The sequence below is a fragment of the Larus michahellis genome, chromosome 16, assembly GCF_964199755.1.
Source record: "Larus michahellis chromosome 16, bLarMic1.1, whole genome shotgun sequence".
Lineage (NCBI taxonomy): Eukaryota > Metazoa > Chordata > Aves > Charadriiformes > Laridae > Larus > Larus michahellis.
Window position 1 is genome coordinate 1,041,997 of NC_133911.1, and position 24,983 is coordinate 1,066,979.

Below are 24,983 nucleotides of genomic sequence, written 5' to 3' on the forward strand. Positions count from 1 at the left end.
CTGTGAAAACTGCTTTAGTCTCCCCCAGGATGTACTTGCTGCCGTCCTGGTACCCATTCCCCACTGTTTCAGAAGCGGACTTGGGTGCCTCCAGTTTTCGTGAGCTGCAGAGCTCGAGGTGCCCTCCTTGCACCGTGCCGGCTGCCCAGAGCTCTCCCCACTGCAGCCACCCCGATGGGCCATTGCCTGGCCCCGGGGCACTGCAAAGATCCAACCAGGCAGTACTGGAAATCACCTCGTTAATTATTCTAAGAACCGTCATTTATGGGTCAAATTTACGGCACAGTCCTCACTTCACAGCGCTCGCCGCGCCATTCATGCTGGCTGCGCCCAGGTGCCCCAGAGCACCCGCGTGGGTGGTTTCAAGAATTAAAAGCTCCACGTCTGGGACGTGGTGCGCATCCCTCTGCAAGCCCCTGACGCGCTGCTGTACAAAGCAACAAGTTTCCTTGCACAAAACAAAGGGAGAACACCCTCTCTTGTTTCACGTTTCGGCAAACCGGCAGTGCACGCACGCTGCCTGCTCTCTGCGGAGGACAGCAAGGCCAAATGAGCCAGCCTGAGCTTTTTCTGACAGCACGACCCGCCTTCGGTTGCTCTGACACCTCCCGGTGCTGGGGGCTCTGCGGCAGGAGCACACGCTCATCCCACGCCGGGGCTGGCATCGGTCTGCTCCATCCTACCCCCACCTCTCCCGGCAGCCCCTCGGGTGAACCATTTGTCACACAAACAAGCAACTCGTATCTCATTAGGAAAATTGATTAGCTCAAGAGTGACATGTGGCATGTCAGGTATCTGTCTGGGGGTGGAAGGATCTGTCCTCTCTTGCAGATTTTGATTCCAAGTAAGGAAAAACAGGCTCTGTCTGTGTTCCCGTATTTATCAAGCACTTCTAGGACCAGTTCCAGTGATTCAAGCATTAATCCTGGCTCTGAGTCATTTCTGTTTTCCCCTACTGAGGTAGTAATACCTTCATTTTCCCGTCTTTACCCCCAGTGGCCAGCTCTGCATACAGCCTCAATTTTTGCTTCCAAGCATGTAGAAGGGTTTTGTTTGCGATCCAGCATCCCCGGTGGTCTGGGTCCCTCTGTGCTGTCTGTTTGTTCTGCTTCTAGGTGCCGATTTGTTTTCTTATATAATAACACTCTTTTCCTTGCCTCGCCACAGATCTCCTTGGCGTGATTGCTACCGAGATATTTCACATATCACACACTGCACAGTAATACAACGGCCTCTTTACGGCCAAGCTACTTCCAGCAATGGCAGCTGAAGGCAGTGCTGCAGCCACACACGTCCCTGGTGGCTTGCTGGTCCCTCTGCAGACTCTGTCACCAGCTTCTGTGGCAGTTTTGCACCTAACACTACCTTAAAGACAGGGCAGCAATACCCCCAGCAGGACGTACACGTGCCGCACACGCCAGAGATGTTGGTATCGCAGGTTGGTATCATCACATCTTGGTACAGCAGGCTGGAAAAAGCCAAGGCCAGCAGCTCTGGAGTTCATTCCTAAATTCGTCATTCTCCAGTGCCCAAAGGGCATCAGAGCAAGGAGCAGAAATGCCCAAACTTGGGGGTGGAAGGGAAGGAGGCTGTGATGCACGGGGAAATTACAGCAGCTCGGGGTTTGCTTTGCTGCGCAGCTCTCTCCACACCTTTCACCCCATCGATGGCATCAGAAGAGGAGCCAGGGACTCTCTGCCTTTACCGAATGCCCTCTGCCTGATGCCGCAACACTCGTTAGTCTGCAACGCCTTCTTTTTGGGTGTAAGACTGAGACGAGTCCTGTTACACCCTCTTCTCAGGTGGGGACAAATTTGGGAGGTAGCCAGCTGCGGGGGGAGGGGAAAAACAACAAAAAAAAAAACACCAAAAAATATCTCAGAGAGAAAAGTTCCCAGTTTTACTGTGTGGGAAAGGATGAAGACACGGCACGAGCACAGCCCCCCAGGTGGGAACCGAGCAGTGAGACAGCCCCGCTGCCTGCGCTGGGCAGCGTGCATGGCAGGCTTTGCTGCCTTCAACTCACGTGAATCCCCCTTGGACCTGCGCGCCACCACCACCTCTACCCGTGCAGCAACCAGCAGCTCTTGATTCAAGAGGCACTGGAGTGGTTCCCCCCACCAGTATTTAATTAAGGGCAGAGAAATCAGTACCACATCAGGTATGGCGAGACAGGCCAGCAGGAAGGACAGGAACACAAAGCTCAGCAGATTTGCACCAAGCAACTGTAATCACTTAGCATTTAATGCTGTAAAAAAATCCCTGTTAATTACCTGTAGCAATGATTCACAATTATTTTAGATGCACTCAGGGGGAAAATTACCCTAAACAACAAATTGCAGGTGAATTTGTGCACCGGGGCAGAGCCGTCGGGAGCTACGTTCCGGCACCTGGACAGCAGAAGCACGCGAGGAGGCCTGGAGAGCCGCTGGGGCCGGGGCAGACGCTGCCCTGGATGGGGTCACGCACCTTTGTGCATCTCGGTGCTTGCTTTAGACGCAAGCAGGACACATGTGCAAAGCCTTTCACAGGCATGGGAGAGGGCACCAGCTAGGAGCCTGCGCAAGATAGGAAAACCCTACAGTACAGGATGACAGGCATGTCCCGCTCTGGATTGAGCTCTGTCGTGCCAGGCCAATGGCATGTAGAAGACAAGGACCTCCCTCGTTAGCTCTGGTAGGAGCAAATTGTCAGAGAAGTGGCCAGCGAGAAAAATTCAATGAAACGCACCAGGTCTAAAATCTACAGGGCTCCACAACTATGGTTGTAGCACACACTGAAGCTGCCAATATCTGAAGCCACCCATCAGGGAGGCGCAGAACAGTTGTCCTGCTGTCTTCACTGCAACCAGCTACTGCCACCCGCCAGAAGTGCCCTCCCAGGAGCCCTGCGGAAGGTGGTGATTTTTTTTTTTAAATTATTTTATGCAATTGATCCCCTTGCTCTCTGTCTGAGGATCTCGGGTCCTGCCTCCTTGTGGACAACCAGCAGTCCTGCTCCTGGTGTTCTCCTGTCCCCAGTGCCGTTCCCCCTGCAAAACCCAGCCGAGGCTGCCTGTCCTTGTAGTCTCCTCTCACGGTGTGGTTCTGCAGCGCACAAGGGACGGCAGCAGACCTTCACCCACAGCCCCAGCTCAAGACTTGCACATCTACACTGGGCTTGCTGCCCAGACACCTGGCTGGTCCCAGTATCACAAGCAGAGCCTACAAAAACCAACACTAAACCTTGTGCTTGGCACAGCACATCTCCAGCCCTCTGTCGCATAGGTGGGTTCCCAATTATCACCCCAGCCTGTTGGGGTCAATACCAGGGGGCTTCCACTGATCCCCCCACCCTGCACAGCACACCTTACCTGTTTTTCCCAGCCCACCAGCCCCACTCTCTCATGCGTCGCCTGCCCAAGGGACCCTGGAGCAGCAGGCTTGTCTCAGAAACAGCGAGCTCTGCCAGCCATCTGTAGTTCGGTCCATTTGTTTCCCTCCCTCTCCGTCCTCTGGGGACAGGACAACATCTGCTAATAAGCTGGCAGAGCTCGGGAGATGATAGATGAACCTGTCGAGGATACACTAGCCGGGAACAAGCCACTCTCCTCAGGCTGAAGTCACCGTCTGGGACAAGTGCTCTGCAGGTGGCCCTGGCGGGACCACCAAGGGCTACTTCAGTGGGGCTGCAAATGCAAGCATTGACGCCGTGTCACTCCCTCTGGGCTCCATCCTCAGCCCAGGAGGTTTGGGCAGGGCAAGTGCGCAGTTGGGAGGGTGCCGTGGGGCAGTTCTGTGGCAGTGGTGCCACCAATTGCCCCCTTCCCTGACCCTGAAATAAAGCTGGGCATCAGCAAGCACCAGAAGAGCAGCCATGTACCTCCCTTTGGCAGTGCTGGGATGAGATAGAGATGGAAATAAGGGCGTCATAGCCACTGTGACAGCCAGAGACAGGCACCGGTCCCAGAGCCCTCCAGGCTGCGAGAGAAGCTAACACACAAAATCCCAGCTCCTTTCGATCCAGTTTCAGCGTGATGCCTCCACTCTCAGCTCCCACATGACACAGGCACTGAAACAGAAGCACGTTATTCACAGTTATGTCTGAAAAAGAGGTATCCACCCGATTTCCCCAAACCTCATGTTTTTGCAATGCTGTGTTCCCCTTTCCCTGCAATCCCAGGTCAGCCCAGGCTTTGTCCCCAGGTTGGCCGGTCTGGAGGGGGTTCTGGGGGCTGGCTGGGCCGGTTCTCTCGGGCAAAGTCTTATTTCCCACGGCTGATGCTCTGTACATCCTTTGGGTGCTGCTTGCCCCTACACTGTCTCACACGTCTGACCACTGTCCTACCTCCCATGCCTGAGCACCACCTTACAGCCCGTCACACAGCCCACTTCCTACCTTGCAGACCCTTTGTATAGCTCACAGCCCTTCCCACCTCCAACACTTACTGACGTACAGCCCGTCACACCACTCCGCACACCTGAAGTCGTCTCATATCACCCCAGGCTCCACCTCATAAAATCATAGAATCACAGAATGGTTTCGGTTGGAAGGGACCTCAAAGCCCACCCAGTGCCACCCCCTGCCCTGGGCAGGGACACCTCACACCAGCCCAGGTTGCTCCAAGCCCCATCCAACCTGGCCTTGAACCCCTCCAGGGATGGGGCGGCAACAGCTTCTCTGGACAACCTGGGCCAAGGGCTCACCACCCTCACAGCAAACAATTTCTGCCTCAGATCTCATCTCAATCTCCCCTCTTTCAGTTTGAAACCATAACCACTCATCCTATCACTACACTCCCTGATCAAGGGTCCCTCCCCAGCTTTCTTGTAGGCCCCCCTCAGGGACTGGAAGGGGCTCTAAGGTCTCCCCGGAGCCTTCTCTTCTCCACGCTGAACACCCCCAACTCTCTCAGCCTGTCCTCCCAGCAGAGGGGCTCCAGCCCTTCGATCATCTCCGTGGCCTCCTCTGGCCCCACTCCAACAGGTCCATGTCCTTCTTGTGCTGAGGGCTCCAGAGCTGGATACAGTACTCCAGGTGGGGTCTCACCAGAGCAGAGCAGAGGGGCAGAACCACCTCTCTGGATCTGCTGGCCACGGATCTTTTGATGCAGCCCAGGATGCAGTTGGCTTTCTGGGCTGCAAGTGCACATTGCTGGGCCGTGTTGAGCTTCTCGTCCACCAGCATCCCCAAGTCCTTCTTCTCAGGGCTGTCCCTGGCCCTTCTTTCCCACAATTCAACCCATCTCACCCTCCTTCACACCCCTAAATGTTGCAGAGTGGGAAACAGGGGGAATTTTCACCCACCAAGGTTTTGCAAAGCTGGCAAAATCCTACACATCAGGCTGCGAGCAGATGGCACATGCAGCAAAGGGCACTCTGCACAGCTTCTTGCTCAACGCCCAGCTTTCAGGCCTGCCAGGACAAGTTGTATAAGGAGGGCCCTGCACTTCCCAGTGGAGTAATTCCATTTGTGGTTCTGGGCAAACTGGTAGCATGGTGGTCCAGACCGGCAGCATCCCAAACTGGACTTGTGCATGGTGCACAAGAAAAATCAGCCGGTCTCACTTCTTGCCATGAAATCAGCACTGTTGACTCTGCCCTGCTCTTGGGGGCTGGACTAGGTGATCTCCAGAGGTCCCTTCCAACCCCTGCCATTCTGTGATTCTGTGATTCTTCTTCCCTACATCTTTAAAAAAAAAAAAAAAGAAAAAAAAGAAAAAAAAAGCAGGAAACATCCAAATCCCAGTTTGCTGCGAGTGCTGCTTGGCTGCCCGGTGCAGACATCCTTCTGCAGGAGCAAAGTCGAGGTGACACTGTGCAGGCTTATGTAGGTGAGACAGCCTGGCATGCTCTCGGAGCAAAGGCTTTTTTATAAAGCTTATCTGGGGAAATGCTACAGCTTGCAGGAGTCGGATGGAAACAGACGGCCTAACGCTAGAATTAGAAAAAAAGCTGTTTCCAAATCTCAGACTTGTCGAAGGATTTTAGACAGAACTATCCAAGGCTTCTGGAAAAAAAAAAAAAAAACAAAAAAAAAACAGTTTTCAGCAGACCAAAAACAAACCCAGAAAACGCTGTGTTCGGGAAGGAGCGGGGCTGAAAGGGAGCCCCCCCTGCAGATGATGGTGCTGGAGGTAACCCTGCATCCCTGCTGCAAGGCTTCCGGGAGCAAAGACGCATACATGTAGAAAGGACACACAAAACACCAAGAACTTGATCCCAGCCCCTGCAGGAACCAGTATGCAGCTTTGGAGGGTTTGTGAGCCCTCTCAGCGCATGCTTATCGCTGTGGATATATACAGGGGCTGAGCTTTGTAACAAGGGTGCCCAGCTCTGGGGCAGAAGCAAGTGAAGAGCATCGCAGGGGCCAGCGCAGCCCTCGCCCTGCACAGCTGAGCGCCACCAGCTTTTGGATCCCTTTCTCCTTCATAGGGAAGTGTCAGCAGCAGCATGTTGTTTTCGGGAAGGGGGGAGAAGTCGGCACCCAAGGAGCAGGGACATGGCTGGGATCTGGTTCTCATGCCAAGCACAGAACAAATTTTTGGCATAGTCTTGATGCTCTGTGGGAATGAGGAGCATCTTCCCCATGCAAGGCGGCGACACCAAACCTCTGAACGTGTTGGCAGAGAATTGAAGGTCCCCAGCCTCCCATTGCACTGCACCATCCCCCGTGTAAGTACTGGTGCAAAACGCTGGGTCTTTCCCACAGACTTTATTTCTAAACTTCCCAACAGCAGTTTCCCAGGCACCTGCACACTCTGAATCCAGAGCAACAACCTGTGCTCATGACCTGAACCTGGCCAAATTCTGTGGAAGAGTTCAAACAAAAAAACCAAACAATCCACATTCCAAAACTGCTGAAGGTCTTTGAATGCTGCCAGATCCATCTATCACAGTCCAGCTGCTCTTCGGCGCTCCTTATAGGGGCTACAGAGATCTACCAAGCACAAACGAAATTTGTTTCATCCCCATCAATACCCTGCACTCCAGTCTAGCATCATTCTCACCCTTCATCTGTGTCAGTGACTGAACGCAGCAAACTCAGGGAAAAGTGGCAAACAATAAAATATTCAGCCAGGGACAAACCCCATCTTGTTCTGTTGGTGGGGAAAGGGCGGCTCTGCAGTCATCTTTGTTCTTTTTGTTTCTTCCAAACCAGAAATAAAAATAAATGGGTTTAGGTGTTGGTGGGGGTGGGGGGCACTGCTTGGTTTTGTTTTCCTAGTAAATGCAATTGGTCATTTGCTTGAATTTTAGAGGAGGGATTGAAGGTGCTGGAGATACTGAAAACACCATGTCCTGCGCCCTGCCTTCTCCAGCATGCTCACTGTGCTGAATTATCCACGTACACACAGCGCAGCAGAACGGGGATCCAAACGGACCGATTAGCAGCCGGGTCTGGGACCGTAAGCTGGAAGCCCTGGTATGAGGCAAGTATGAATCCCGGGATCCCATCCCAGGGCTGGATAATCTTCCCGGGGAAGAGGTTTTTCCTAATGTCCAAGTAATTTGGACAATTTCCTAATTGCAAGCAATTTGTGGCTCTGACACATCTTCTTTGCAGTCTGTTCCCATCTGAAGTCTGACACCTGGATCCCGAACAGTCTGAGCTTATGTGGTTTGGAAAACAAACTGTTTTCGGTTTTTGTGTGTATGACGCGGGGCTTTGCATGGGATAAACAGAAGGCGATATAATCTTACCAGTCCGTATTGCCTGTATTTTAAAAAGCAGCTGACTGGCTGGCAAACCAGCAGCGAAAATCTTGTGAGTCGCTAAGTGTCTTTGATTTTCTTGCCTGGCAACGCTGAAAGGACGTTTGCGTAACTCCCATAGCGCATTATTGAAAACTATCCCTGCTCCTGCCCTTGAACGGTTGATTTCGGTTGACCCACGGCAGAAGCCGTCGGCGGTGGGCTCCCGGGGCATTGGTGCAGCCTAGCACGGGGTGTGACAGCCTGGACCCCTGCCGGCAGGCACGGGGGTGCTCCGAGCAGGCGTCCCCGAGGTGCAGCACAGCCACCAAACCTGCAGCTTGGAGCTGGCACGTGCGCGCCGGGACTCGCGTGGGGAGTCTCCTTGAGACCCACACCAATTTGCAAAGGAGCGTGAAACACTCCAACGTGCTTGCTTGGAGTCGCAGTGACAGGGTCTTTTGACACACATTTATCTGTCAGCTTGGTACGTGGTACGCGTGCTTCCAGACAGGACCTAAGGCAGGTGGAGCCCAGCCTGGCAATGGGTGCCCGAAATCCCAGATTTGCTGGTTGACAGAGGCATGTGTAACACCCACACACACACATTTTTGGGGGCCCGGTGTAGCCCAGAGACAAGAAGATGGAGTGTTCTTGCAGTCAGCCCAGCCAGACCAGTGTCCTGTTTCCAGCTGAGCAGCCTGTATTGGCAGTTTCCCATGAAGACACAACACAAGCTCACGGTCGCACCCAAGCCCAAGGAGTGCAGCTCACGTGCTTTCCTCCCCTTCCAACACCGGCATCTGGACCACATCTGCTCACACGGCTGCAAAGGTTTGCTGCCGTGGCTGCAGGTGATTGCCCAGCCCAGCACAGCTGGAGTCCGAGTCTCTGACCTGGCTTCCCCTGCCAATGGCTTCCCCTGTGTCGTTGTGTCCCCCGGTGCTTCTAGGGCTTGCCCTGACCCTGTCTGGCCAGGGCTGTGCTCACCAGCACAGTACACGGGTGATGGGGTGAAGCTAGGTGGGGTTTCCCCTCCTCTCACGCCACGTAGCTCTGCTCCCCACTTCCCCACCAGCTGGAAAGTCAGTCTCCACTGACTTTCTTCATAAATGTCCATGGATGCAAAACTGTATTCACAAGCACATAATTGCCAAGCTGGGTATTTTCTCCTCTTAATTAGCAATGCTGTGGTGCTTTAATTGCTCGATTAAAGTTGCCCACAAGGAAGGTTTAAGGTACATTAAATTTGCTGATTGGTTCATCAGCATGAATCCCACCAACTGAAAAAAATTAACTGGCTTCCAGATTGCTATCCAGACTCTCCAGATCGACTTCCACCAGCCGTGTGCCACAGGAGGCAGGAGAGAGCCCAGCAGCAGAGGGGATTGTCCACAAAGGGCCAGCAGCCCTTCTCCCCATTTGGGAGCTAGAGGGGAAAGGGTCCCGGCAGCGACAGCCTCCCTCTCTTCTCCTTCTCCAGAGGACACGGGCCTTTTTTCAGCTTAAGCAGAGCTGGGTAAAGTCTGCTCCACATGCATCAGATGCCTGTTTGGTAGCTGTTCTCGCTCGGGCCTGGCAGGCTACAAACACCCATCCTCATGTGCAAATGGCGGGCTGACGGAGCAGCAGTTGCTTAATTGTTGCTCCTTCATCCCTGTTTTCCAGCCAAAGGCACCAGCCAAGCTGCAGCCTCTGAGCACCGCAGTGGGAAAGCGGCCAGAGCATTCAGGACACCCAGAGGCTAAGATGCCTGGTCCCAAACTTTTGAACAGCGAGTCCCGCTCCTGAAACCCATGGATATACTGCAAAGGTGCTCTTTGGGAACTGCATTGCTGCCAAAGGCTCATCCACCTGCTCTGACGGCTGGGAAGGGGGCCTGTCCCTTCTGTTTTACTCTTTTTCACTTGTTCATTAAAGAAAAATCTTCCTGGGAGATTCTGCACTCCTGGAGGTCTCCATGGCTGGTGGCTGGCTGGCTGGATTGTGTCAGCTCCCAGAGAGCAGCACCATGATCCATAGCCGTGACTCTGCTACCGATGGCCCAAACCAACTCTCTGCGCGTGTGCAACTCGCAATCAGCTAAACAGATTTTAGCCCAGCTTTCCAGTTTTGCTCACTGGTAGCTGGTGACAGGCACAGCCCAAGGAAGAATTCAGATCTGCCCAAAAAGGAATTCAGATCCATCCCAAAAGGCTCACGCCGACGCCAGGGCCACAGCCCCAAAGCCTCGCTGGCTCAGGACCCCAGCAGCCCTCCCCAGAGAGGTAGGAGTGGGGTGGGCGAAGAGCCGCTGTCGCCACCTGATCCTCCCGGTACATCTCTGCATCCACCCAGGGGACGGTACACCTCTGCATCCACCCAGGGGACGTGGTGCACGTGTCCCAGCCCTGTGTGAGGGGGTGGCTTGTGGGTTTCTTCCCTTCCCACAGAAGCAGCCCCAGGGTCAAAGTGCTCCCCTTTCCCATCTCTCTAATTGCACTGACCTTATTGAAATGGGTCTCTGTTTGTCCTGTACAGCAGCTGCATGTAAACAAGGTGAATTATACTGATTGTCTTCTTATCTGATAAATTGCTGGGACAGATCCTTTTCACCCACGCAATTGCTTATTCTGCTATTCAGGCAGAGCAGTCGCTGTTTGCTGTGTGTGAGAGATACTAACGTGTCTTGCTGTGGGCTGATAGGTTTCAAGGAGGAAAGCGCAGCACATCCAAGGCTGGATGCGGGTGACAGGGGATGAGGGAATCAAAGTCCTTCAGAGCCTTGAAACCAGAGGGGAAAAGCGAGTGGGGCAGCAGGACTGCGCTGCCCGGGGAGGGGGACCCCGAGGGGTTTCATCCTTGGGGTGGCTGTGGCAGAACATGCCATGGGACCAGAAGCTGGGAATGTTCGGAGCCAGCAGACCTCAGGACCCCACCAGCAGCTGTGGCAATTCATGCTCGATCCCAGTTTCTGCCCAGTAAGGGGGCAGCTGGAAAAGGGGGTCCTGTGCCTCTGAGGATGAATCAGGCAGATGCATGAGGCACAGACGCAAGGGACAAATGTCTTGTGCGATGCAGGGCTGTGACACATCTGATGCCAGGCTTAGCGTGGTCCTGACCCCCAACGCCCGTGGGCTGATGTCTGGCCCCCTCGTTTCCATGGGAAGTGCCCCTCACATCCTTATGGCAATCACCAGTACATCCCAAGAAGATGAAACGTGTGGATCCCGCCCAGGTAAGCGCAAGGGGCCAGAGATCCCAGCCAACACCCCTCTTCCCAAACAAAGGGACATCCGAGGTGATAGCGGAGAGTACGGGGGATGAGAGGCAGCAAAGTTCCCTGGATCCCTACACATCCTCCAGCACGTCCCACCTCTCCCCGTCCTTCCCAGCTCTGTGGCACAGCCTGCCTTCTCCTCCGAAGGGCTGAGAACAGCTCTGGCCATGATCTGGTTTCCTGAGCTGTCTTCCATCACTCTGGCAGGTCCTTAGAAAAATGAACGTTAAAGAGGAGGGAGAGAAACCTCCACTGTTCAAACATCTTTAGCTTTGACAAATAAGGCGTCCGGCTGTGAAAGGCGAAAGGAAATTAATTTGGAATCACATTTTAAACACTGCCATAGAGGCAAAGTATCTTCTCTTTAATTTTTTTCCCCCCAAGCAAAAAATGAATTTCCCTGATATTTATAGAAAGATTATTAGGGCCACAAGGAGTGATTTATATCATCTCATCCCTCTGACAGAGAATGAAAAATTGCTGGGGCGACAGCCACTGGAATCCTGCTTTTGTCCGCCTGACAATTAAAACGGCTAATTTCCAACTCCGACGGATCCGCTGGGGTTATAAATCATTCCGGAAAGGCACTTTTCACTGTGAAAAATGAACTCTGCCCCAATCAAGCACGAGAGGCTTAGATCAGAGATTTGCATCTGTTTGCTTTCCTGTGTAAATATATGTACTCTGGCTCCACGTCCACCCACCAAAGGAGACGCCAGGAAGGAGGTGCTGCCCCTGCTTGCTTGATGCTGAGCTATTGAACTCCCTGTGCTAGGAGCTGCTAGGGATAAATGGGACAGGGAAGGCAGGGGGGCGAAATGACACTGAGGTCAGAGAAAATCCAGTGACATTTCTGTTCTGACGCCACAAGCCCTGGAAAGCTTCACCCGAGAGCATTGCTGGTTGGGCAGCGGGGGCTTGAGTCTGCGTGCATGCAGAAGGGCCAGCTTCTGCCCGTGTCCACCCCATCCAGGGAGGCAGGTTGGACCACGCTGCCTCCTGCACAGCACCTACGGCCGGGGCAATGCCACCAGGAAAGGGCAGGAGGGCGGGGAAGGATCTCTCCTACAGCTTCGCTCCCAGGAGAGAGAAACGTGTCCAAGCAAAGACATTTTCCTAAATGAAGCAGATTTAGCACAACATGGACCCCGGGGCGTCCCTCTGCCTCCAGGCTTTGGGGTGGTGATATCCTGGGGCAGAGTCTGCTGTACAGGACTGCAGGAGGCAAATACAGGGAAGAGATGTTTGGCCCTTCTGAACCAAACCTCCCACTCGCCGCTCCCTGCAGTGATGGGGCTGGGACCCAGCTGTCCAGGTGGCCCATGCCAGTGCCCCCTCCCACGGTAGCACGTGCCTTGCCCCAAGCACACTTTGCACCCACTTTTTAGCATGGAAGGAGAAGACACTTTCTGTATTATCAGATCTATCTCAGGATGACTTTCAAATCAATGGTCGCAGACAGGAGGAGTTTCTGATAGAAGCATTTATCCTGCCCATCCTTCCCACTCTGCGTAGCTGGGAACCCACTGGGGCCGGCACAGGTCCCAGCAGCACCTGTATCCATTCCAGTCTGGCGTCGGACGCCCTAACCTTGTGTCAAGTCTCCCTAAGATAAATGCTCCACTTGGCGTTTCCACGAAAGTCAAACAAAGGCCCCGCACTCTTATTTGTGCTGCTCCCCTGAACACGTCCCATAAAGAAACCAAGAGCAAACAAACCTGTGCAGAGGGCTCTCACGGGGAGCCCCGAGCGCCGTGCTCTGTACACACACATCCCCGTGCCTGCTGCACGGCTGCTGCTGGTCACCCCGCTTCCTTATCACAGTTTGTACAGTCGACAGTTTGAAGTCTGCCCAGCGGCACAGAGGACCCCGGGGAAGTCTCTCTGCACCCCGGGATGGCAGGGCTCTGCAGCAGCCCCGGGGAGGGGCGATGGATGGACGCAATAACCTTGTTTCATAAAAGCTCGGTGTTTTACTTTGTGCTTTCCTCACTTTCAAACGCTCCGCCAAAGGGAAGCGAGCAGTGGGGCATGTTGGAGAAGCCAAGTTGTGCTTTGCTGGAGCACACCAGCAGAGATCTCAACCAGAGACACCAACCAGAGCTGCTGGGGGCACTGGGCTGGGATGTCTGGGACATGCGCTCCATAGTAAGGAAAGATGGAGCCAGGGCAGCCCCTGCCCTGATGCCAGTCCCCGTCGCAAAGCCAGTCCCCGTCGCAAAGCCAGTCCCCATCCCAAAGCCATGCCCTGTGCACCAGGATCTGTCACAGTCAGGCTCACAGGAGCTCCCAAGGAGCTTGCCGGTGGTACCAGCGACACATTTTGGAAGCATGAAGCCAGCCCAGCAAAGGCTTGAGCAGCCCCTGGCCTCCACAGAGGCTGTCCAAGTTTTTGCAAGCAGGCTTCTGTCCTCAGCCCTTCCCCAAAGAGGCAGGAGACCCTTGCAGCCACCCCTCCCTTGCAGGCACCACCAGGAAGAAGCAGGGACTCACCCATGCAGGAATCCCGCTGCTCTTCGTAGCCAGCACTGCACACGCACTTCCCGATGGGCACCAACCATTCTCCCTCGGCACTGCAGTACATTTTGGGGGTGTCCCTCTCCTCCGAGTGGCCCACGCACTCTCCCCGCACTTCCACCAGGGAGGACGAGTCCGCCCCAGTCACAGCCTCGGAGAAGGATGCCAAGTTCCTCACCATTGCCGGGCACTTCTTGTAGTACACCCGCACCGAAACGATGGCGATGCAAGCACCTATGTCCTGGAAGGCCAAGTAGAAACCCCTCTTGCTCAGCGGCCCTACGCCCCGTACCTCTGTGTTCAGCTTCAGGCGCCTCACCCCCAGGTCCACGTTGGTGAAGCTCTCATCAGCTGCGATGGTGTCGATCTTCATAAACTGGCTCTCCCGCGTGCTCGTGCCCAGGTCCCGGTCGGACTCCAGGTAGTAGAGGTTGAAAGTCTCTTTGCAGGTGCCCAGCACGCCCGGCATGCTGTTACAGTCCCGCAGTGTGAATTTAATCTCTGCATAGACCCGCCGCGCGCCGTCCCTTTGAACCCAGTTGGTCCGTAGCCAGTTGTTCTGGTTGGGGGTCATGACATTACAGACCTGGTAGGTGTGGATGGGGCTGAAAAACTCATCCATTTCATTGATCGAATCCCACTGTGGGACAGAGAGAGAACAGGTCATTCCAGATGTCCCCAAACACCGGGTGAGCACAGGGCAGGCAGAAGTCTGTGCCATCACCCACCCTGGGATGAATTCCCTCTGCTCCTGCAGCTGCGTCTGGATGAGAGATCACTGCTGCCACAGGCCAAAGGAAAATGAGGATGAACAGACTTAACCCGGCACTAATACGGGCAGTAACTGTCACAGCCCACCCTGATGCAGAGCTGGGTGAAGTGCCCCCGTGTTCGCAGGCGGGAATGCTTGCACAAGTCGGATCTGACAGCAGAAACTGATGGCAGTGTGTGTTTGGGAGGGCTCCAAATGCTCCAGACCATGTCTGCAAGTCCCTTCTCTTGCTGCTCAACCTGCCATTCGCAGCCACAGTGGGAAGGCACCTGCACAGTGCTCCCCTGGGTCTCTTCTGGCTCATGCAATCTCCATGCACAAGCTGAAGAGGCTGCTTTCCAGCTGGACAATGAGCTTCAGAGTGCATACCACGGGGTGAAGGGGAAGCATGCAGTGAACAGAGAACTTCCAGCAAGAAACAGGGGTCCGCGAGGGCTCAGAGCCCCCTTCTTCCCAGGCAAGGTGAGGTCAGTGTGATTCCTCGGTGTGAGCCCACCGTGCTCAGCCCAGCTGAGAGGCTCGGCTGGGGGCCGGCTCTGGGAACCCCGCCTGGGTAAGCCCCTCTTACAGGTTGACAGGTCTGGGGTTAAAATTCAGTGGCAGCAGGGTGAGCCTGGGGAGGAGATATTGGGCAAAAGCAGGTTGCAGCAAGCAGAATTGCAATGGAGGGGTGGTCTGGGTGAGTTCAGAGGAACAGGGACATTTGGATCATCCAAGGGATGGATGTTAAGTAGTTGTGACTGATTGGAAGTGAGAAGTAGTGAGATTTCGGATACAAGTGAGCTCCATAGCTGAGGGACAAGTTGACCTTAGTTGGTGGGGGCTACAGGACGCTTCTTGGGGGCTCACTCTTGCCTCACACATCTCCCTCTCCAGACCCACCTCACCAGGACACATGAACCTTTCCTTCTCTGGGGGCTTCCCACCACCTCTTCATCTCACATTCCTGTCCAAACCAGGCACCCCGATCACATCTCCCATGCACAGGTCTGGGACCCCTGAATTCTTCGTATGGGAGAAGGAGGAGGAGGAAGAGGAGCAGAGGAGGACTTAAAACCTTCTGACTTCTCCCTGGACTTAGCAACAGGCTTTGAAGATGCCTGAGTCCCACCACCATGCCCTTGTCCAGCTGTGAGGGGCAGCCCCAGATGCAGCCACGCAGAAGCTGGGGAAGGTACTGGCACCCCTGCACCACTTGCTGCTCTGCCTACCAAAGCACCCCCCGCCTGCACCTTCCTCGGGTTGCCAAAAATGGTGTTTTCTTATGCAAGTGGTGACCCAGGGTTCATTGCGGACCCAAAACCAACAGCAGCCCAGAGTGAAGGAGCCTGATGCTCAGCTCAGAGGGGATGAGCCTGAAGACATCACCCCCGTGACTGTGGGAGCTGGCAAGGACGCAGATCTGCCGGGACAGGCACCCAACAGCCTCACGATGTGGCTGCCAGCACTGCAGGGACAGGACGTGGCTAGGGGATGGCATCACATCTCCAGAGTGTAAGAGATATTGGAAAGATATTATCAGTGACAGGACAGCCCGCTCCCTTCTCCCCTCTCAGATGGGAAAGTCCTTCCTCATTTAACCTCCTTGACCTGCAGCTCCTGGGGAGGAGGTTTTGCTGTGCCTTCTGCTAGTGCTAGGGTGATCAGAGCAGTCATTTCAATGATGTACATCTTCAAAACTCCCCCAGCATCTTGCATTTAGGCGAAAACTCTGCTTCTCACTCCTAAAGAGCTTAAAGCAACCTGGAGAAGGCATCAGCTCCGGGTGCAAACTTCAACGAAAGCTCATTCAGAGGGGAATTAGCAAAGGGTGTGAAAGTCAAGCCACTGCCAGGAGAGAAAATATTTCTGGTTCCTTTAAAAAAAAAAAAAAAAAAGTCTTCTGAATTCCAGAAATGCCCAGGTTTGTCCTAGGATCCCTGAAGACCTGCTCTTCACCCCAGCACTCTGGTAGATGACATGGAAAGGTGCCAGGTTACCTGTGTGCTTTGATGGAGGGGTGAGCGGCAGCACCCCTCTTATTTTGCCTCAACTTCCCCAACCACAGAGAGGAGCCCGTAGGAAGCGCTGTGACAGCCAGGATACACTCCTGCCGCTCGGCTGAGGGGTGCAGGGGTGCCCCGAAGTGTGCGCACAGCTCCCTGCACACCCCTGCACCGGGGTGGGAGCCAGCCAGCTCCCCACTCCTGCGCCAACCTGCGCACGCGCCGCGGTGCTGCGGAGGGTGTGGAAGCCGTTGTCGAAATTAATCGAGCACAAATTAACACAACAGCTGTTCCCTGTCTTTTCCCTGCTGAGTTCCCTGGGGGGGGAGTGAGGCAGAGCCGTGCGCAGGAGGAGACGCGGGGCAGGGGCAGGGCTGCGGGTGGTGGGCAGGGATGCTCCTGTGCCTGTGGGGCTCGGGGCTCTGCAGGGCTGTCTGGCAGGGGAAACATGAGGTTATTGTGTGCACCAAAATGCCTCGGCCTCCAGCTAGTATGCTTTCTTTGGGTCTCCAGGCATTCCCTTCACTCCCAAATCTGGCAGAGGAGACAGTGCTCACGGTGTCCCCACACCCCTGTGGCACTGCCAGAGCTGGCAGTGTCCTCACCGCTGGCAGAGAGCTAAATGCCCATCTCCGAACACTGGCAATGGTCACCGTCAGCCACAGGGGAGAACTTGGAGGGTTTGCATTTGCAGCGTCACACTTTCAGACTCGGTGCTTTTTTTTGCGCAGTGGCTGGACTGTCAGGTCGTACGCAGTGCCCTGGGATCCCAGTCTGAGACTAGCCCAAAACACCACACCCGCACCACTCGCCTACAGGGCAAGTGCTCCACTATCACTGGAAATGCAGGGAGGGAAGGCAGGCCACATGGCTCAGATGCCACAGGTGCATCTTCCCAGCGTGTCACAAGGCAACACGGGTCCCACGAGCTCTGCCAGATCCCAGGACCTACCGGGCAGTTGGGATGGAGGGACCTGCTTCAGGAATCCCCATGACCCGAAGGGTTTTTCTGTTTCGCTTTAATTACAGGTTTTTACAGCCAGGGAGAGGAGTCTCCGACGCTGGGTACCACCAGTTCAAGAGTGCAGGCAGGACGCACGCACCCCGCCTCCCAGCATCGCCCGTTCTCGGCTGACGGCTCGAAGTGGCTTTTATTAAACGAAGCTCAGCCCAGCCCCCGTCACTGCGATAAGATCCCCCAGCGAGACGGAAATGAGGACATCATAATTAACGTGGTGAGCGCACACTGGGGGGGGGGGGGAACATGATTACATCTGTATTCAGGGGCTTGCCTAATAGTTTAAATTAAAGTCAACACCAGTTATAAAAAAATTTGCCAGATTACGAAAGGAGAAAGATGCGAACGCCAGATATCTGGGCAGCTGAACGAGGTCTTAGAAGTCTCCCAGGGCCTGTGCGGCGCAGCAGAGTGGGGAGGAGGAGGAGGAGCAGAGGGGGTGAACACGCAAGGAGAGACCACGTCCTCCTGCAGCAGCAGCTCAGCCTCCCACCACCCTTGCCATGGCCGTGGAGGGAGCCAAGGGACGGGGTCACGCCAGCCCTGGAACAGCTTCCAGGAGGGATGCCAGGTCCGCCTGGTACAGCAAAGCTTTTGCTGCCACTGGGACATCCAGCACTTTCCTTCCTCCCGAGAGCAAGCACTAAGCTACAGCACCTCCCAAGGAGCTGCCAGGTCCCTCACACCACTGTCACTGGGTGAGGTGGGGGGGGGAAGAGAAGGACGTTATTGCAGCTATAAATCATTAGATGGGAGGCGTTAATGGAGATAATCCCCATGAAATCAGTCACTGCTGTGGCTAAGGAGGGATTTGTCAGGCAGTTAACTACCATGAGCTTCACTGCAGGTGATTAACTCCTGGTAGTGACCAGCATCTGGGGAATTAGCAATAACCCAGCATTTACTGAACAAGCACTGGGAGATGAGCTTTTATCTCAATTACTAGTCTAAATCTTTATTTTCCAATGCTCCATTCCTACTCATCTTTTTTTTTTTTTTTTTTCAAAGAAAATGAGTTTCAATGCAGCTTGCCCTGTAAGTTGCTGGTATTTCTGTATCCAGGCAGAGGATCGGATTGGAAGAGAAACCCAAGGAATGGCACAAGAGACAGAGGGCAGAAGACATGGCCTGGGCAGGTGGGAGAGCCCCAATACCTGTTGGTGCTCCGAGGAGAAAGACGTGACCCTGAAGGGGGTTGAAACGGCAAACCTGCAGCACGGCTCGGACCGGTGAGAGGTTTTTTGCAGACTGGGGTTGGGGCAAAGAGAGACCCAGCCCTGTAACAGCGCTGGCGTGTCAGACAGGCTTCACCCAAGCCATGAGCTGGCTGTTGGCCGCAGGACCAGAGCCAGGCAAAACAAGTCCCCTGCTGTGTGGGCTTTGCTCCGCAAACAGTTCAGTCCCGAGATGTTTATGGCAGGACTGCACACCGGCATGAAACCCCCACCTCTGACGGGCAAACACTGTTGGGAGACCACCCTACAGGCAGAAATGTGTTGTCTGTGCTCTCAGCCGGTGGTTTAAGCAAATCTGGTGCCTTTCTGCCAGTTTTCTCTCTGAGCTGCTGCAGAATGAGGGGAGAGAACTCTTGGCTAATCGTGCCCAGGGCCCCCAGGGTATGTCCCTTCCCCAGGAGTGGAAGGGCAGAGATGGGGAGGCGCAAACCACCTCTGAAGATCTTTCCTGGTGTTCCCACCAGCAAAGGCAACGTGGAACATGCCAGGTATTGGGGCGGCTGCCTGGGTTGCAGACGCCCACCAGCTCTCTGGGCTGACCCCAGCCCCGGGTGGGGGATGCCGTGGGGCCGGATGGCGGAGGCGCTGGTGGGGGGCAGGGAGGGAGGGCATGGGCAGCATGGGGGGGGCCTTTCTCCGGCACTCAAGGTGCTCCCATTATAATTAGCTTTTGCGAGGCATCATTCAAGCTCCTCAGATACCCTGTGTCTGAACAAAATCATTTCCTGTTTGACTTTGTAAATCAAAGTAGACGATACAATAATTATTAATAATATGTTGACTTATCTCATCAGCGTTTTAATTAGTCAGTAGAAAAGCAATTTGCAAAGGGGCCGATCAGGCCCCCTCTGATCCAATAGGTCACGTGCCAGGCAAGGAGAGGGGAGAGAAGGGCACTGGGGCACTGGGGCGTTGTGCTGGGGAGAGCTGGGAAACCGGAGGCACAGAAGGGGAACGGGCAGCCTCTTTGACGGCACTGATAAGAGTTTAATTTTCAATGCAAAGGGAATTGTTCTGGAGATGGAGTGAGCTGCAAAGCTCCTGGGAGCCCTTTGATGTTATAATTGAGAGGAGCCGCAGCCTGCGGGACAGGGATGCTCCTGGTGACCCTTCCGCTTCCTGCACGTGTCTCCGGGGTGGAGGTGAGGGGGGGACGCAATTAAACCCCTGAGCGGCAATTACAGGCAATTACCCCTCAGTTAATTGTCTGGCAAGAGGAAATGTCAAAACAGGCCATGCATGCCTCCCTGACGGCTTGACACTCCCCAGGGACAATGGCGCTGCTGACCCCCTCTGTGCCCCTTGCTCCTGGCCTCCTGCGCCTCTGCTCTTGCTGGCCACAGCAAACCCAGAGAGTCAAAAAACTGTCCTGTGAGGCAAGTTCACCTTGCCCACAGGTGTGATGAAAACATCGGGACTTTGCAAGTGGTACCCTTCCAGATTTGCACTGCTGATGGTTTGGACTGTTTCCCTGGCTGCGCGGGCAGCTCTTAGGTTTCCCAATCCGTAAGAGGAGACCTCTGAGGCTGCCGCCTTTCCTCTGGCACCCCCAGGAGCCCCCGAGAAGTGGGACAGGACCTGCAGGTGCTGGAAAAGCAAGCTGTAGGGCACTAAGGACTGAGCTAGTGGGCACAAGTCCCCTTCTTAGGCTCCTCAGGCTGGGGACTGGGGCTCTGTGCCATGCAAAGACCCAGCCACAGCTACTCACCTCCCCACTGTCACACCTGTGGTGGCCCTGGGCTCACACAGGGCTTCAAAGTGTGACTTCAGCTGGGGAGCCAGGGTCAGCAACGCCATTCCTGGGCAGGAGGATGCTGTGACAGATGTGTCTGTCCGTGGATGGAGCAGAGACACCGCAGGGAAATCCTGCATCCTCCGGCTCAGGCAGGACAGCCAGCAGGCAGCAAGGGAGGACAGCACAGAGGGTGTGCTGCCACCTTTTTTCCAGCAGGATTATCTGAATCAAGGAAATGGCAGCAAAAATAAGGGACCCCAAATGAAATCTGGCTTAACAGTACACCAGCAACTGGGCTCTACCCAGCCCGGGGCTACCGGAGTTGCAGTGTGCCGCAGTGGGCAGGGACAGTCCCAAGGACACCAGCAGTACTCCTGAGAGGGCGACCAGCAAACGCAGTCCCTTTCCCAGAGCAGAGATCACACAAGGCTTGGAGCCATGTGGACCCGAGCTACGAAGCCTGTGAGTCACCCAGCCTCTCTCCTACCTGGATCTGAACCCTGCAGCCAAATCATTGGCACTTGGAGTAAGTGTCTCACAGCAGCTCCTCTGAGACACCAGCACCCCATCACACCTCCAGTTCACTACCCAAAGGCAGCTGAAGAACTGGTGGGAGGGTAAAGGGATGAGATGCTTTTTCAGGATGAAGCAATGCAATGGCCCACGGAGGAAGAACCACGGTCCAGAAAACTGTTCAGAGGCGTCATCGAAACATCCAGCTGGAAAAAGATATGCAAAGCTCTTTGTGCGACGAAGTCATGTTAGAACCCAGGCACCCTCCTTGAAGGTGTCCAAGCCAGTTTGCACCCAGCTGCACGGTTGTCCTCTTGGTAACAAGGCCATGAGTTGGGCAAAAGCACAGGGTAAGCAAAGAGTGGTGTGACCCCATGACTTACCTAAGACTTGTAGGAGGACACAGCATCATAAGATGTCCAAGATGTGGCTTTGGCGTTAGGCATTATAGAAGTATTTTTATTTTTTTGTCATCCAGTAATAACTATTCTTAATAAACACCACCAATAAAGTGGAGACTTCAGACATATATTTGGATTCAGGAGCTGCTGGGTTCTTGGTGAAGGGCTGCTGGGCATCTGCTGCAGTGCAAGAGAGCAGCAGAGCAGGGACCGCCCTGCAAGCCAGCTCCAGCACTCTGTGGCCACCTAAGGCACTACACCTGACAGCCCTAATGGGTCAGGGCCCAGGATTCTTCCCCTGGATTTGCAGATGTACTATACAGCACCTTAGCTGGTCATGGAACTCCCTGATGTGGTGAGAAAGAGGCACCTGTAGGCTCAGTCCCTTGTCTGCTGTGGGAGTGCAAGGTCCTGCCCAGCCATGCCCATGTGTCCCCAGAACAGCCAGCTCAGGTGGATTCACCTTCATCCAAGCCATCTAGGTGATGTGATGGATCCCATCTGTGTGTCTGACAGCCAGGCAATGGGCCTGGGGATGTGATCACACAGGTGTCGGGAGAGCTGGACTCATGGTGGAGAATCCAGAAGAAGGAGGGTTATCCAGAGGAAGGGCAGCATGTGAGCAGTGCAGGGTCTGACTATGGGGAGGAATTGCTTAGGATGCGGTGAGGAGCAGAGCAGTGGAAGTGGACAAAGGAAAACAGCCGTCACTCCCAGAAACATCCTCCCTCCCAGGGGAGCAAAGGAAGCCCTGGTCCCTGACCCCCTGAACATGCATCGGGCCCCTCCAGGATGCCAGGACTTGGCAGCAGGGCCGGGATGAGGTGGCAGCAGCAGGGTGACAGGACAGGGATCCGCATAACTAAGGGCAGCCTGTGCACGACCACAAAGAGGAGGACATCTCCCTCACCCAGGCAATGGCAGAAGAGGGTCCGGTGGCTGGAAACAGAAGCCAGGCAAAACCACGCAGCAACGGGCTTTTACCAGCCGCCTGTTAACAACATCGCTACGGGACCTGGAGGATTTACCACCGCTGGCAATTTTGTTGTCAAAAATGTTTTTTTTCCAAAAGCTGGGCTTTTCTGAGATGCAAGTGAATTGGCAGGTCTGAAGGCCTCTATTTATGCAGGACATCACATCACATTAGCTCTGCAGCCCCCTCTGACCTTGTAACCCTGAATCTATTACATTCCAGGATAGTCATCATTGCAACAGCTAACTGCTAAAATTAGAGCTGAGTTAATGATTTAATATATTTACATATATGATAATGTCTGATATAAATCTGATCATTGTTATTATTACAAATTCACCGTTCTGATCACTCCCGCTCAAACAGCGCGGGGACCAAAAGTCTCAAGCAACAGATCAATGAAAACGATTAGAGGCCTGGGAAGACTTCTGTAGGAGGCAGAATTGAAAAGATTAGGACCGTTTAGTTCAGAGAGGGGATGAAAAAGAGTGGACATGAAAAATCAACACAGCAGCAAAAGCCAGGTGGGCACCCCGATTTTGCACATCTCCTGCGTGTAGCAAGTCCCACTGTGCCCCGCAGTTGGTCCTGTGTGTATTTATGGGATTGTTTCCGTTCGCTGAATGAATGAGCAAGATCTTTACAGCCAGGTCACCGCCGCTATCGGAAACTGACAATTTCCAGAAAGCTGCTGCAGCAGGAAAAACTGGCCTTGGAAATGCAAGTGAAGGGAGCGTGCCAAGAGGATCCAGCCAGCAGAAATGTCAGACTCGCATGGGGGTCACCACCCCTACATCCCTCCCACACGCACCGCAGGGCTGTGCGTTTACAACCCCATCCCTCGTAAGAGACCATCCGCAGGGATTCCCCCTTGCCCCCCTTGCCCAGTTCCCACAGAAACTCCTCTGATAACAGGAGGTTGAGAGCTTTCCAGCCATTTTGGGATGTTCCTCCAGATGGTCCCCTGGTGGAACAAGGAACAAAATGCTTCTCAGCCCACGGCTGACCCAGTTCTTGAGTTCCCTCAAAGCTCAGGACCTGGTGACAACCTGGTCCCTACCAGGGGAAAGGAGCAGTTAAATGGCATTTCCAAACCAGCCGCATCCCACTGCTAGTCTTTCAGGCTGTCATTTTCCAAACAGAGAGGGTCTCTTTGCCCCGTCAGCACTGATCAAGGCACAAGCCTGGGCCTGAGATGTCCACCCACCCTGCCCATGGGGACCTGTGGTGACCCGTGCCACTGGGGTCCCCCATGTACCAACAGTTCATACTTACCCCGTGCGAGGGATAAGCCATCCAGCCCCAGTCCCCCAGGATTGTCGATGTGTCTAGCAAGTTCACTGAAAAACACAGGAGCAAAACGCTGCATTAGAAAGCTTGCTCCCCCTCCCCGAGGGGTGGGGAACCGAACCACCAACAGCAATCCCTCCTCTCACCCCACTTACTTGACTGTCCCCTGTGCCCATCGATCCATGGGGCTGCTGCCAGGGACCTGCCTGCCTGCGGCTGAGGCAGATATGGAGTGAGGGGATGGCAGCAAACGATGCTCCCCAGAGCTGTGGGGTCAGGGTAGAGTTGAGGTGGGGCTGTATCAGTACCAGCCATAGGAATAGGAGCAACGTGTCCTTTTGGAGGCAAGGGGGCTGCAAACAGCAGGTTGGAGGGGATGCAGAGCAGATCAGAGGGGACGTAAAGCAAGGGGGAGCTGGGGAAACAAACTGCAAGCATCACCTTGTCCACCAGTCCCACCCTGGGCCAACACTGAGGCAACCAGAGCATCGTTCCTTGCTTGGACACTTCTCTTCCGGAGGCTCTTCTGAGCCTTTTACGCTCACATCCCTCCCAGCATCATTGGTTTGAAGCCTGCACTCCAGCAGCCACTCTAATTACGCACCACGGTGCCTGGCTCCAGCACAAAGTGACCCCCCCATGGTCCTGGCTGACACCCCACTGGAGAGGCCAGAGCATGGGGGACAGGCTACATGAGGAGGCCCATCAAAGCCAACCATTCAAAAGCCCTGCCACCACTGGAAGCCCAGCTTAACGAGGAGACGCGGGCAAATCTGCAAGGAGAGGGGAACGGCTTCTGTGGGGGGAGAGGGGAGGATGCCTTTGAACGTGCTCAGGAGCTTCCCGTGGAAACCTGTGCAGTGTCAGCAGGGAGGAGAAAGCGGGATGCCACGGCATTGCTGCATGCACAGGGTGAGCTGCCCCTGAGTGTCATCTGCTGCCCAGGAGCCCCACCGCCAGCGCCCGCAGCATCAGGCGGAGGAAAGCCTTGCGTCTGCCTGATAACCCCCAACTTGCTCAGCACCTGGGGAAGAAGCTCAAGCCCCAGCTCCAGAGCGCAGATCCACAGGGATGAAGGCTCAGGAGAGGGTGCCAGCAAGGTGCCCTGACCCTTGGGAGTGAGCGCAGTGGGCTCCGACACCAGCGCGCCCATGCCTCGTCACCCCTCGTCAGCACCGGGCTCCCCCAGGGACTTCCAGTGCCCCCAGCGCTCCCCAGCACTCCGTCCTGCAGACACCCTGTAAGCTCAAGCCCACACGGGACGCTGCGTCCGCGCTGTCTGCTTTTCCTCACTCCCGAGCAGCGCGTTAAACTGGACCTCGAGGCAACCTGGGGCCAACGTCCCTGCTGTGGCTCCAGGTCTCGGCTGGTCCCCGGGCTCTGGAGGGATGGTGGGCACGGCACGGACGGGGCACATGGGGACAGCGGCTCCAGCCCTGGCAGAGGCTGGGCTCGGCGTGATGCTGGTCCCCACAGCCGCAGGAGCGGGTGCCACTTTCATTTACCGTTACCAGGCAGGGAAGGAGAGCGGGGGGAGAGAGGAGCAGAGACGTGAGCTGGCTGTGAAACGCCCCGACGTCATGCTCCTGACAGAGCAGATTAGGAGCTTTTG

The 24,983-nt window shown here is 54.9% G+C and overlaps 1 protein-coding gene across 1 annotated transcript in view; it reads right to left on the reverse strand.

Annotated features, from left to right (window-relative positions):
* EPHA8 (EPH receptor A8) overlaps positions 1-24,983 on the reverse strand; it is a 53,616-nt gene that overhangs the window by 17,318 nt on the left and 11,315 nt on the right. The window contains exons 2-3 of the mRNA XM_074560394.1: positions 23,357-23,421; positions 13,426-14,089 (exon numbers count right to left, since the gene is read on the reverse strand). Of these exons, the coding sequence (XP_074416495.1) occupies positions 13,426-14,089; positions 23,357-23,421 (729 nt within the window). The remainder of the gene's footprint in view (positions 1-13,425; positions 14,090-23,356; positions 23,422-24,983) is intronic.